General features: G+C 47.0%; 1 protein-coding gene across 2 annotated transcripts in view; it reads left to right on the forward strand.

Moving 5' to 3' along the window:
* Positions 1-13,684, forward strand: part of HYDIN (HYDIN axonemal central pair apparatus protein) — a 478,199-nt gene that overhangs the window by 270,763 nt on the left and 193,752 nt on the right. For both annotated transcript variants that reach the window (XM_063945857.1, XM_063945858.1), the window contains 7 exons: positions 6,834-6,993; positions 7,226-7,837; positions 8,517-8,726; positions 10,695-10,909; positions 10,991-11,173; positions 12,208-12,327; positions 13,311-13,470. In XM_063945857.1, the coding sequence (XP_063801927.1) occupies positions 6,834-6,993; positions 7,226-7,837; positions 8,517-8,726; positions 10,695-10,909; positions 10,991-11,173; positions 12,208-12,327; positions 13,311-13,470 (1,660 nt within the window). The remainder of the gene's footprint in view (positions 1-6,833; positions 6,994-7,225; positions 7,838-8,516; positions 8,727-10,694; positions 10,910-10,990; positions 11,174-12,207; positions 12,328-13,310; positions 13,471-13,684) is intronic.

Genomic DNA, 13,684 nt, shown 5'->3' on the forward strand with positions numbered 1-13,684 from the left:
AGGGAAGGCTCCCAGGCTCTCCCCTGCACTGCACTACAGAAACAGGGTTAAAACAGAGAGGGGGGGCACTAATTTGGCGATATGCTTATATATATATTAAGATGCTATAAGGGAAAACACTTATATAAGGTTGTCCCTATATAATTATAGCGTTTTGGTGTGTGCTGGCAAACTCTCCCTCTGTCTCTCCAAAGGGCTAGTGGGTCCTGTCCTCTATCAGAGCATTCCCTGTGTGTGTGCTGTGTGTCGGTACGTGTGTGTCGACAGGTAGGAGGACGATGTTGGTGAGGAGGCGGAGCAATTGCCTGTAATGGTGATGTCACTCTCTAGGGAGTCGACACCGGAATGGATGGCTTATTTAGGAAATTACGTGATAATGTCAACACGCTGCAAGGTCGGTTGACGACATGAGACGGCCGACAAACAATTAGTACGGTCCAGACGTCTCAAAAACACCGTCAAGGGTTTTTAAAACGCCCGTTTACTTTAGTCGGTCGACACAGACACAGACAGGGACACTGAATCCAGTGTCGACGGTGAATAAACAAACGTATTCCTTATTAGGGCCACACGTTAAAGGCAATGAAGGAGGTGTTACGTATTTCTGATACTACAAGTACCACAAAAGAGGGTATTATGTGGGATGTGAAAAAACTACCATAGTTTTTCCTGAATCAGATAAATTAAATAAAGTGTGTGATGATGCGTGGGTTCCCCCCGATAGAAAATTATGGGCGGTATACCCTTTCCCGCCAGAAGTTAGGGCGCGTTGGGAAACACCCTTTAAGGTGGATAAGGCGCTCACACGCTTATCAAAACAAGTGGCGGTACCGTCTATAGATAGGGCCGTCCTCAAGGACCAGCTGACAAGGCTGGAAAATATAATAAAAAGTATATACACACATACTGGTGTTATACTGCGGCCAGCGATCGCCTCAGCCTGGATGTGCAGAGCTAGGGTGGCTTGGTCGGATTCCCTGACTAAAAATATTGATACCCTTGACAGGGACAGTATTTTATTGACTATAGAGCATTTCTATATATGCGAGATGCACAGAGGGATATTTGCACTCTGGCATCATGAATAAACGCGATGTCCATAACTGCCAGAAGATGTTATGGACACGACAGTGGTCAGGTGATGCAGATTCCAAACGGCACAGTATGGCCGTATACAGGAAGAGGACTTGTTTGGGGTCGGTCCATCGGACCTGGTGGTCACGGCAACTGCTGGAAAATCCACCGTTTTTTACCCTAAGTCACATCTCTGCAGAAAAAGACACCGTCTTTTCAGCCTCAGTCCTCTCGTCCCTATAAGATCATATCTGCCCAGGGATAGAGGAAAGGGAAGAAGACTGCAGCAGGCAGCCCATTCCCAGGAACAGAAGCGTTCCACCGCGTCTGACAAGTTCTCAGCATGGCGCTGAGACCGTACAGGACCCCTGGATCCTACAAGTAGTATCCCGGGGGTACAGATGGGAATGTCGAGACGTTTCCCCTTCGCAGGCGCCTGAAGTCTGCTTTACCAAGTCTCCCTCCGACAAGGAGGTAGTATGGGAAAAAATTCACAAGCTGTATTCCCAGCAGGTGATAATTAAATTACCCCTCCTACTACAGAAAAGGGGTATTATTCCACACTATATTGTGGTACTGAAGCCAGAAGGCTAGGTGAGACTTATTCTAAAAATTTTTTTTTGAACACTTACAAAGGTTCAAATTAAGATGAAGTCACTCAGAGCAGTGATAACGAACCAGGAATAAGGGGACTATATAGTGTCCCGGGACATCAGGGATGCTTACCTCTATGTCCCAAATTTGCCCTTCTCACTAAGGGTACCTCAGGTTCGTGGTGCAGAACTGTCACTATCAGTTTCAGACGCTGCCGTTTGGATTGTCCACGGCACCCTGGGGTCTTTACCAAGGTAATGGCCGAATTGATGATTCTTCTTCGAAGAAAAGGCGTCTTAATTATCCCTTACTTGGACGATCTCCTGATAGGGGCATAGTCCAGGGAACAGTTGGAGGTCGGAGTAGCACTATCTCGGATACTGCTACAATCAGCACGGGTGGATTCTAAATATTCCAAAATCGCAGCTGATCCCGACGACACGTCTGCTGTGCCTAGGGATGATTCTGGACACAGTCCAGAAAAAGGTGTTTCTCCCGGAAGAGAAAGCCAGGGAGTTATCCGAGCAAGTCAGGAACCTCCTAAAAACAGTGCATCATTGCACAAGGGTCCTGGTAAAAATGGTGGCTTCCTACGAAGCAATTCCATTCGGCAGATTTCACGTAAGAACTTTTCAGTGGGATCTGCTGGACAAATGGTCCGGATCGCATCTTCAGATGCATCAGCGGATAACCCAATATCCAAGGACAAGGGTGTCTTTCCTGTGGTGGTTATAGAGTGCTCATCTTCTAGAGGGCAGCAGATTCGGCATTCAGGATTGGATGCTGGTAACCACGGAGCCCAGCCTGAGAGGCTGGGGAGCAGTCACACAAGGAAAAAAATTTCCAGGGAGTGTGATCAAGTATGGAGACTTTTCTCCACATAAATATACTGGAGCTAAGGGTAAATTTATAATGCTCTAAGCTTAGCAAGACCTCTGCTTCAAGGTCAGCCGGTATTGATCCAGTGGGAAAAACATCACGGCAGTCGCCCACGTAAACAGACAGGGCGACACAAGAAGCAGGAGGGCAATGGCAGAAACTGCAAGGACTTTTCGCTGGGCGGAAAATCATGTGATAACACTGTCAGCAGTTTTTCATCCCGGGAATGGAAACTGGGAAGCAGACTTCCTCAGCACGACCTCCACCCGGGAGAGTGGAGACTTCATTGAGAAGTTTTTTCCACATGATTGTAAACCGTTGGGAAATACCAAAGGTGGACATGATGGCGTCCCGTCTGAACAAAAAACGGGACAGGTATTGCGCCAGGTCAAGAGACCCTCAGGCAATAGATGTGGACGTTCTGGTAACACCGTGGGTGTACCAGTCGGTGTATGTGTTCCCTCCTCTGCTTCTCATACCTAAGGTGCTGAGAATTATAAGACGTAGAGGAGTAAGAACTATATTCATGGCTCCGGATTGGCCAAGAAGGACTTGGTACCCGGAACTTCAAGAGATGCTTACAGAGGTCTTATGGCCTCTGCCGCTAAGAAGGGACTTGCTTCAGCAAGTACCATGTCTGTTCCAAGACTTACCGCAGCTGCGTTTGTCGGCATGGCGATGGAAAGCCGGATCCTAAGGGAAAAAAGGCATTCCGGAAGAGGTCATTCCTACCCTGGTCAAAGCCAGAAAGGAGGTGACCGCACAACATTATCACCACGTGTGGCGAAAATATGTTGCGTGGTGTGAGGCCAGGAAGGCCCACAAAGAAATTTCAACTCGGTCGTTTCCTGCATTTCCTGAAAACAGGAGTGTCTATGGGCCTCAAATTGGGGTCCATTAAGGTTCAAATTCGGCCCTGTAAATTTTCTTCCAGAAAGAATTGGCTTCAGTTCCTGAAGTCCAGAAGTTTGTCAAGGGAGTATTGCATATACAAACCCCTTTTTTGTGCCTCCAGTGGCACTGTGGGATCTCAACGTAGTTCTGGGATTCCTCAAATCACATTGGTTTAAAACCAGTCAAATATGTGGATTTGAAGCATCTCACATAAAAAGTGACCATGCTCTTGGCCCTGGCCTGGACCAGGCGAGTGTCAAATTGGTGGTTTTTTCTCAAAAAAGCCCATATCTGTTTGTCCATTCGGACAGGGCAGAGCTGCGGACTCGTCCCCAGTTCTCTCCCTAAGGTGGTGTCAGTGTTTCACCTGAACCAGCTTATTGTGGTGCCTTGCACCTACTAGGGACTTGGAGGACTCCAAGTTGCTAGGAGTTGTCAGGGCCCTGAAAATATGTTCCAGGACAGCTGGAGTCAGAAAATCTGACTCGCTGTTTATACTGTATGCACCCAACAAGTTGGGTGCGCCTGCTTCTAAGCAGGCGATTGCTCGTTGGATTTGTAACACAATTCAACTTGCACATTCTGAGGCAGGCCTGCCACAGTCTAAATCGGTTAAGGCCCATTCCACAAGGAAGGTGGGCTCATCTTGGGCGGCTGCCCGAGAGGTCTCGGCATTACAACTCTGCCGAGCAGCTACGTGGTCAGGGGAGAACACGTTTGTAAAATTCTACAAATTTGATATCCTGGCAAAAGAGGACCTGGAGTTCTCTCATTCGGTGCTGCAGAGTCATCCGCACTCTCCCGCCCGATTGGGAGCTTTGGTATAATCCCCATGGTCCTTTCAGGAACCCCAGCATCCACTAGGACGATAGAGAAAATAAGAATTTACTTACCGATAATTCTATTTCTCGGAGTCCGTAGTGGATGCTGGGCGCCCATCCCAAGTGCGGATTATCTGCAATACTTGTACATAGTTACAAAAATCGGGTTATTATTGTTGTGAGCCATCTTTTCAGAGGCTCCGCTGTTATCATACTGTTAACTGGGTTTAGATCACAAGTTGTACGGTGTGATTGGTGTGGCTGGTATGAGTCTTACCCGGGATTCAAAATTCCTCCCTTATTGTGTACGCTCGTCCGGGCACAGTACCTAACTGGCTTGGAGGAGGGTCATAGGGGGAGGAGCCAGTGCACACCACCTGATCCTAAAGCTTTACTTTTTGTGCCCTGTCTCCTGCGGAGCCGCTATTCCCCATGGTCCTTTCAGGAACCCCAGCATCCACTACGGACTCCGAGAAATAGAATTATCGGTAAGTAAATTCTTATTTTCTCTCTCACTCATCTCGCTCTCATCTTTTCTCACTCATCTCGCTCTCATCTTTTCTCACTCATCTCGCTCTCATCTTTTCTCAATCATCTAGCTCTCTCTCACTCATCTTGCTCTCATCTTTCTCTCACTCTTATCTTTCGCACTCGTCTCAGTCTCATCTTATTCTTACTCATCTCTCTCTCATCTTTCTCTCTCGTCTTTCTCACTCCTCTCACTCTCATCTTTCTCACTCATCTCGCTCTCTTCTTTCTCTCTCGCTCTGATCTTTTCTCACTCATTTCGCTCTCATCTTTTTTCTTTAACTCATCTTGCTCTCATCTTTTCTCACTTATCTGGCTCTCATCCTTCTCTCTTACTCATCTTGCTTTCATCCTTCTTTCTCACTCATCTCGCTCTCATCCTTCTCTCTCACTCCTCTCGCTCTCATCCTTCTCTCTCACTCCTCTCGCTCTCATCCTTCTCACTCCTTTCGCTCTCATCCTTCTCTCTCACTCATCTTGCTTTCATCTTTCTCACTTATCTCGCTCTCATCCTTCTCTCTTACTCGTCTTGCTTTCATCCTTCTTTCTCACTCATCTCGCTCTCATCCTTCTCTCTCACTCCTCTCTCATCCTTCTCTCACTCCTCTCGCTCTCATCCTTCTCACTCCTTTCGCTCTCTTCCTTCTCTCTCACTCATCTTTCTCTTACTTATCTCGCTCTCATCCTTCTCTCTTACTCATCTTGCTTTCATCCTTCTTTCTCACTCATCTCGCTCTCATCCTTCTCTCTCACTCCTCTCGCTCTCATCCTTCTCTCACTCCTCTCGCTCTCATCCTTCTCACTCCTTTCGCTCTCATCCTTCTCTCTCACTCATCTTGCTTTCATCTTTCTCTCACTTATCTCGCTCTCATCCTTCTCTCTTACTCATCTTGCTTTCATCCTTCTTTCTCACTCATCTCGCTCTCATCCTTCTCTCTCACTACTCTCGCTCTCATCCTTCTCACTCCTTTCGCTCTCTTCCTTCTCTCTCACTCATTTTGCTTCAATCTTTCTCTGTCACTCTATTCTTTCTCACTTATCTTGCTTTCATCTTTCTCACTCATCTTGCTTACATCTTTCTCTCTCACTCATCTTGCTTTCATCCTTCTTTCTCACTCATCTCGCTCTCATCCTTCTCTCTCACTCCTCTCGCTCTCATCCTTCTCTCTCACTCCTCTCGCTCTCATCCTTCTCACTCCTTTCGCTCTCATCCTTCTCTCTCACTCATCTTGCTTTCATCTTTCTCTCACTTATCTCGCTCTCATCCTTCTCTCTTACTCATCTTGCTTTCATCCTTCTTTCTCACTCTTCTCGCTCTCATCCTTCTCTCTCACTCCTCTCGCTCTCATCCTTCTCACTCCGTTCGCTCTCATCCTTCTCTCTCACTCATCTTGCTTTCATCTTTCTCTCACTTATCTCGCTCTCATCCTTCTCTCTTACTCATCTTGCTTTCATCCTTCTTTCTCACTCTTCTCGCTCTCATCCTTCTCTCTCACTCCTCTCGCTCTCATCCTTCTCACTCCTTTCGCTCTCATCCTTCTCTCTCACTCATCTTGCTTTCATCTTTCTCTCACTTATCTCGCTCTCATCCTTCTCTCTCACTCATCTTGCTTTCATCTTTCTCTCACTTATCTCGCTCTCATCCTTCTCTCTCACTCATCTTGCTTTCATCTTTCTCTCACTTATCTCGCTCTCATCCTTCTCTCTTACTCATCTTGCTTTCATCCTTCTTTCTCACTCATCTTGCTCTCATCCTTCTCTCTCACTACTCTCGCTCTCATCCTCTCTCACTCCTCTCGCTCTCATCCTTCTCACTCCTCTCGCTCTCATCCTTCTCACACCTTTCGCTCTCTTCCTTCTCTCTCACTCATTTTGCTTCAATCTTTCTCTGTCACTCTATTCTTTCTCACTTATCTTGCTTTCATCTTTCTCACTCATCTTGCTTTCATCTTTCTCTCTCACTCATCTTGCTTTAATCTTTCTCACTCATCTCGTTCTCATCTTCCTCTCTCACTCACCTCTCTCTCAATGTGTCTGGTGCAGAGAGCAGGAAGAGCGTCTGGCCCGAGAGGAACAAGAGCGGAGGCTGCAGGAAGAATTGATAAGACAGAGAGAAGAGGAGGAACTGAGAAAAAAGTCTAAAAGAGGAAAGAGCCGTGATGAGGACAAGGAGGGAAAGAAGAGCCAAATTGGCAATAAACAGGTGCTGCTCCCGACAGTGTCACCAAATAAAGTAGATTCTCTGTGAATCTTGCCTTACGCTGGAGAGGGCATGGCCAGCTTTCCCATGGGGTGTGACCTGCTTGCAGAGGTCACCCAACCAGTCCCCTCTATTCTACTTATATAGGGCACGTGCAGAATCCTCTGCTTAGGCTCAGCTGTCTGTATTCAGGATTTGCTGTCTATATATCACTAACACCTTTCTCCTCTATCAGGCCACAAAGACAGAACAGCGGCTGGACTCTGGATTGGAGAGAAAGATTTTAGTAAACCAGCCTGAGTCTTTGCTCAATGAGTCTGATGAAGGCAAGAAGAAAAAGAACAGAGATCTCCCCAGGCAGGAGCCTGAGAAGGAGCCGGCCAGTGACAGGCAGATGATGCAAAGGTTCAGGAGCTATGAGTCCTCCCAGAAGGAAATTCTGCACATCCTGACTTTCTGGGACCGTCTACAAGGGATCCTGATACCAAGCCATCCAGCAGAGGACGTGCAGCATGACGCGGAGGACCAGGCTCCCGAGCGCCACGCACCGTCAGGTAAGAAGTATCGCAAAGATCGTGAGCGAGAACGACAGGAGAGACTGGAGCGGGAGAAGGCAGAGAAAGAAAGGCAGGAGAAGGAACGAATGGAGAAGGAGCAGCTGGACAAAATGAGAACCACGGAAGATGAAGCTGGGCCACACATAGGGCCAGAGAGGGAAGGTCAAGATCATTTGGAAGAACTGAAGACTGAGGTGGGAATCCCACACTTCCACTTTCAGGTGTCTGGAGATGCTGAAACCATTGAGAAGAAGATTCTGCAAAGCGGGATTCTACCGTCCACAGAGGAGGTGAGAGCAGCAGTGCAGAGCATTCTGCTGGTATAGATGTGCAGGACACAGTGCTAGGGGCAGATGTACAGTATTGTGCAAAGGTTTTAGGCAGGCGTGGAAACAACGCTGCACAGTACGCATGCTGTCAGAAACAGTTTATTTTTATCAATTAGCAAAGTGAATGAACAGAAGAGAAATGTGAATCATATCAGTATTTGGTGCGACCTCCCTTTTCCTTCAAAACAGCATTAATTCTTCGAGGTACACTTGCACGCAGGTTTTGAAGGAACTCGGCAGGGAGGTTGTTCCAAACATCTTGGAGAACTAACCCCAGATCTGTGTATGTAGGCTGCTCAGATCCTTCTGTCTCTTCAAAAAAAGCAAAAAGCGCACAGCGGGGCAAAACCACGCCGCACTGCAGATGGGGGCAGATGTAACATGTTCAGAGAGAGTTAGACTTGGGTGGGGTGAGTGCAAACTGAAATGTAAAAATAAAGCTGTTGACGTGTGGGCCACATGCAAAAGCAGCCAGTACTTACCCTGCACAAAAACAATATACATGTATTTGCTCCCCTGTATGGCAGCATGGTGTGTTCCAGGCACAAAGTTACTGGCTTCTATTTGCTATAGTTACAGACATGAACAGCGTACAGTGATGGGTTTGTGATGCACATCTGTCTCCTCCTCCTCCTGCCAGGTACTTGAAGGCCTCGGACTTGGCCCGTCTGGTCCTCCAATTCCACCACCTCATTTATTCTCCGTCATCCCGTTCCCTGAACCGAGGACTTTGTCTTATGAGCAGGAGACACTCCGTCACTTCACCTTCATCGCAGCGTCACCAGATGACCCCAATGTAATTGTTGAGGAGAAGAAGGAGCCGGAATCTGAGCCAGAACCTGTTCTTAAGGTAAGAATGACCAATACCCTTCTGTGTCACCCATGTGTGAGTAACTGTGAGGGCACAGAGCCTATCATACAGGGAATGGGTGCAGAGGAGAATGCTGGGCTGTCTCTCTGGAGAATATAGTTAGAGCCCCCCTCAGGAGATAATGAGGAGTGTGGCTCATCCTTCCGGCCTGTTCTGTGTCATCAGCTTGTGGTAACACAGCAATGAGCCGATCGCAGTTCTGCCTGGAGGGTAGATTATTATTACCCTTTATCTATATGGCGCCAAAAGGGATCCACAGCGCCCAATTACAGGGTATATAAACAAATAAGCAAAACAGTGACTTACAGTACAAGACAATATAGGACAAGTACAGGGTATATAAACATAACTACATCAGCAGATGACACTGAAATAAGTATCAGGGTGGCAGAAAACCGCAGGATTTGGTGCCGTCGAAGATGGTTTAGTAAGAGAAGGATAAGCATATGAGGGTTGAGGGCCCTGCTCTAAAGGGGAGGGGCACACAGACGGGTTACACAGATGGGCTAAAGAGTGTGTGTGGAACAGAGGGTTAGGATAAGAGACGACTTGGTTTGTTGTAGAAGTGGGTCTTGAGAGCCCGTTAGAAGTTTTGTAGAGTGGGGAGAGTCTGAGGGGGAGAGGTAGGGAATTCCAGAGAAAGGGAGCAGCACTTGAGAAATCTTGGAGGTAGGAGTGGGAGGTAGTAATCAGAAGGCAGGAGAGTCGGCGTGCATTAGCAGAGTGAAGAGGATGGGTGGGAGAGTAAAGGGAGATAAGGTCAGAGATGTAAGTGGGAGAGGAGTGGGTGAGGGCTTTGTAAGTGAGTGTGAGAAGTTTGAATTGGATTCTGAAGGGAAGGGAAGCCAGTGAAAGGCTTGTAATAGAGGGGAGGTGGACGTAGTGCGTTTGGTGAGGAAGATGACCCGGGCTCCAACATTGAGGATAGATTGGAGTGGAGAGAGGTATGTGTCAGGGATGCCAGTCAGGAGGAGATTACAGTAGTCCAGTCTGGAGATGACAAAAGAATGGATGAGGGTATTAGTAGCGTCCTGGGTGAAAAAGGATCTGATCCTGGAGATTTTTTTGAGATGGAAGCACCAGGCCTGTGAGATGTGCTGAAAGTGTGGTGTTAAGGAGTGGGAGGAGTCAAGGATTACACCAAGACAGCACACTTGGGAGCTATAAGAGATAGTAGTGCCATCAATAGATAATGATAGTGTGGGAGGTGAGGTTATGCGGGAGGGTGGGGAGAAGATCAGCTCAGTCTTAGACATGTGAAGTTTAAGAAAGCGCTGGGACATCCAAGAAGAGACAGCAGAGAGACAGTTGGAGATACAAGGGAGGAGAGCGGGGGAGAGGTCCGGGGAGGAAAGGTAGATCTAAATATCATCAGCGTAGAGAAGATAATGGAAGTCAAAAGAGCTAATGAGTTCTCCTAAAGAGGATGTATAGAGAGAGAAAAGGTGAGGACCAAGAACAGAACCTTGGGGACACCTACAGTTAGTGAAAGTAGGGGAAGGTGGGGTCATGAGAGGAGACAAAGTAGAACGGTCGGAGAGGTAGGAGGACAGCCAGGAGAGGTCAGTATCATACAGACCAAGGGAGTGAAGGATTTGCAGGAGGAGCAGGTGGTCCACAGGGTCAAAAGCAGCAGAGAGGTCAAAGAGCGTAAGCAGAGAGTAGTGACCCTTAGATTTGGCAGCATAGAGATCATTGCAGACTTTCATGAGGGCAGTTTCAGTGGAAGGGAGAGGACGGAAGTCAGACTGAAAAAGGTCAATAGATAACAGACGGACCTGCAGGAGCAGTCATGGGCAGAGGGTATAGAGGTGATTCTGTTGGTGGCCATTGCAGGTCATAGCACGCAGCGGTGTACCATTGCAGGTAATAGCATGCAGCATGGATACTTGGCCTCTGTGCCATATTTTAGCAGTATCAGGATATTTGGGTTGTGTGTGACCTCAGGAGGAACAGCTGACACCCACAAGGAGCCGGAGTAAGAAGGAGAAAGCTGCGGACATGGGACGTGAGAGCCAGCGGGATAAACGTCGCACTTCCTCTCTCCGCAAGAGTCAGCAGAACCTGGAGAGCCGATCACCACCGCCTGACGCCAGGACACCTCTCTCAGATGCTGACCAGAACAGCGTCACTGGAGACATCCAGATGGAGAAGTTACCACAGTAAGATTATACATTGTGTAAACTTATTATTTTCAGCTAGCAATGAGTGTATATCATTCTCACTTCATCTCGTGTCCCCAGACTCGGTATATTCCGCTGGGTAGTACCAGCTAAGGGAGAAGTGCCACTAAGAATCCATTTTCAGTCTGATAATATTGGAAACTTTGATCAAACACTAAACTTTGAAGTTCTTGGGACCCATCGTAGATACCAGCTGTACTGTCGCGGAGTCTGCGCCTTTCCTGCAATCAGTCAAGATCCTAAGTAAGTGTTTTAGTAACAGAGGGACATTGCAAGCGCACCTGGTAGTAAATATGGGGTAGTATATATCTGTGCAATAAATGTGGGTATATAGATTCCGAAGGGAAAGATCCTGCCTCCTCTCTGTGATTTCTGTCACCCCACTGTCACACTACGGGTTCCTAAGCCCTCTTACTACAGCTTCCTCTGCCTCTTCACTGACTGGCATGTCTCTGCTGGCCAATCATTTCAGGATGTTCCGGTTTGTTCAGCTTCTGAATTATGTTGCTGCTCTATGGGCACAGCCATCTTGCCTGAGGTCAGCTGACACTATTGCAGGCAGTCACATAGACCTTACTATTCACATGACTCCAGTATCCAATCCCAGTGCAGTGAGCCTTATATAATCCATTCCCAGGCAGCTGTGCTTTGCCAGTTCAACTTGTCTTCAAATAGATTCCTGTATCTACTGCTCCAATCTGCGAACCAGAGAATCCTCACATTGCTATCGTTCAGCCTCCTATCAGCAAGTATCCATTGTAAACCTGAATCAGTTCTTCCCCACCAAACACAGAACCTGACACCCTCCCTTACTACCTCACAATCCTTGTAAACCACCAACTTCTTTTGTAAAATACTTGCAGCTATAAATATTTATTAGTCTGATTACTCATAGTGGATATATATATATATATATACACATACATATATACTAGTAGCCAGCCCATCAAAATGACACAGCATAAGTTATGTCAGCGGCTGCGGCTGTGCACGTCTGAACGGAGCATGTTTTGGTAAATGGGCGGCCCCTGGTGTGGTAAATGGGCGGCCTTTGGTGCTGTAAATGACCGGTCTCTGGTGCGGTAAATGGGCGGTCCCTGGTGCGGTAAATGGGCGGTCCCTGGTGCGGTAAATGGGCGGTCCCTGGTGCGGTAAATGGGCGGTACCCTGGTGTGATGCATCACATATTTATGTTGGGTCCACTTGAACTGAATGTTGCTACATCCGTGACAATATCTAGCAGGGACTGAATGACAGCAGCTGATCTCTGATTTCAGGATTGTATTTTCACACCGCAAGAAGGAGGCCAGAAGTGATGACATTGTACAGAAGAAGTACATTATGAGCAGCGGGACCCTGGACTTCGGCCCTCTCCTGTGTGGTAAAAGCCGGGACAAGTGAGGAGAAATTTTTACTGCTTTATTCTGATGTAAATGCGGTGAGATGATTGTGTGAGTGTGTGAGTATATATATGTGAGTGTGTGAGTATATGTGTGAGTGGATATGTGTGTGTGTGTGTGAGTATATATGTGTGAGTGGATATGTGTGTGTGTGTGTGTGTGGATATGTGTGTGTGGGAGTATATATGTGTGAGTGGATATGTATATATGTGTGTGGGTGTGTGTGAGTATATACAGTACGTGTGAATGTATATATGTGTGTGTGAGTATATATGTGTGGTTGTGTGTGTGAGTATGTGTGGTTATGTATGTGTGTGTGAGTATATATGTGTGAGTATATACAGTATGTGTGAATGTATATATGGGTGTGAGTATATATGTGTGGGTGTGTGAGTATATATGTGTGTGTGAGTATATATGTGTGGTTATGTGTGTGTGAGTATATATGTGTGGTTATGTGTGTGTGTGAGTATATATGTGTGGGTGTGTGTAAGTATATACAGTATGTGTGAATGTATATATGGGTGTGAGTATATATGTGTTGCTGTGTTTGAGTATATATGTGTGTGTAAGTATATATGTGTGGGTGTGTGAGTGTATATTTGTGCGTGTGTGTGAGTATATATATGTGTGGGTGTGTGTGTGTGTTTCTCTTCCCTATTCAATAATCTACATTCTGCAATAGTTTGGGGGGAGGTGTAGCAAGTGTGACATCAATCGGGTGTAGGGGGAAGGACATTAATTGGGGTCTGAAAAGGACAGAGAATATGTCAGGGTGCAGGTAATGAGACGGCGGACATCAGTATGTCATACAAGTGCTAAGCCAACATACATATCATATGGGGTGAATTATAGGTAAGATACCAGAGGGACTCACATCTAAACCATGGACAGCAGATTCATTCTCTCCCAGTATTAGTGCATGAAGACTATACCTTGTAATATTAGCGTGTGGTATGATGTATGATGCCTGTGTACAGGTATAAGGCTGGACAGTATCCAGAGAACATGGAGAAAATTACCATCTGTAACGTGTCTCCCCTGGATGCCGACATCACCTTCTGCTTCCAGCATGACATGAAAGCCGCCACCTTCATCCTGGACCCGCCGGCCATGACGCTGAGACCCAGCGAGAAGCAGGTTTCTTATATACCCCCATGTGTTATTCTCCCATAACATGGGTCTTGTATACCTCCCATGTGTTATTCTCCCAGAAGATGGGTCTTATATACCCCAATGTGTTATTCTCCCATAACATGGGTCTTATATACCCCCCCCCCCCCCATGGGTTCTTCTCCCAGAAGATGGGTCTTATATACCCCCATGTGTTATTCTCCCATAACATGGGTCTTAT

Source organism: Pseudophryne corroboree, chromosome 11 (assembly GCF_028390025.1).
Source record: "Pseudophryne corroboree isolate aPseCor3 chromosome 11, aPseCor3.hap2, whole genome shotgun sequence".
Classification (NCBI taxonomy): Eukaryota; Metazoa; Chordata; class Amphibia; order Anura; family Myobatrachidae; genus Pseudophryne; species Pseudophryne corroboree.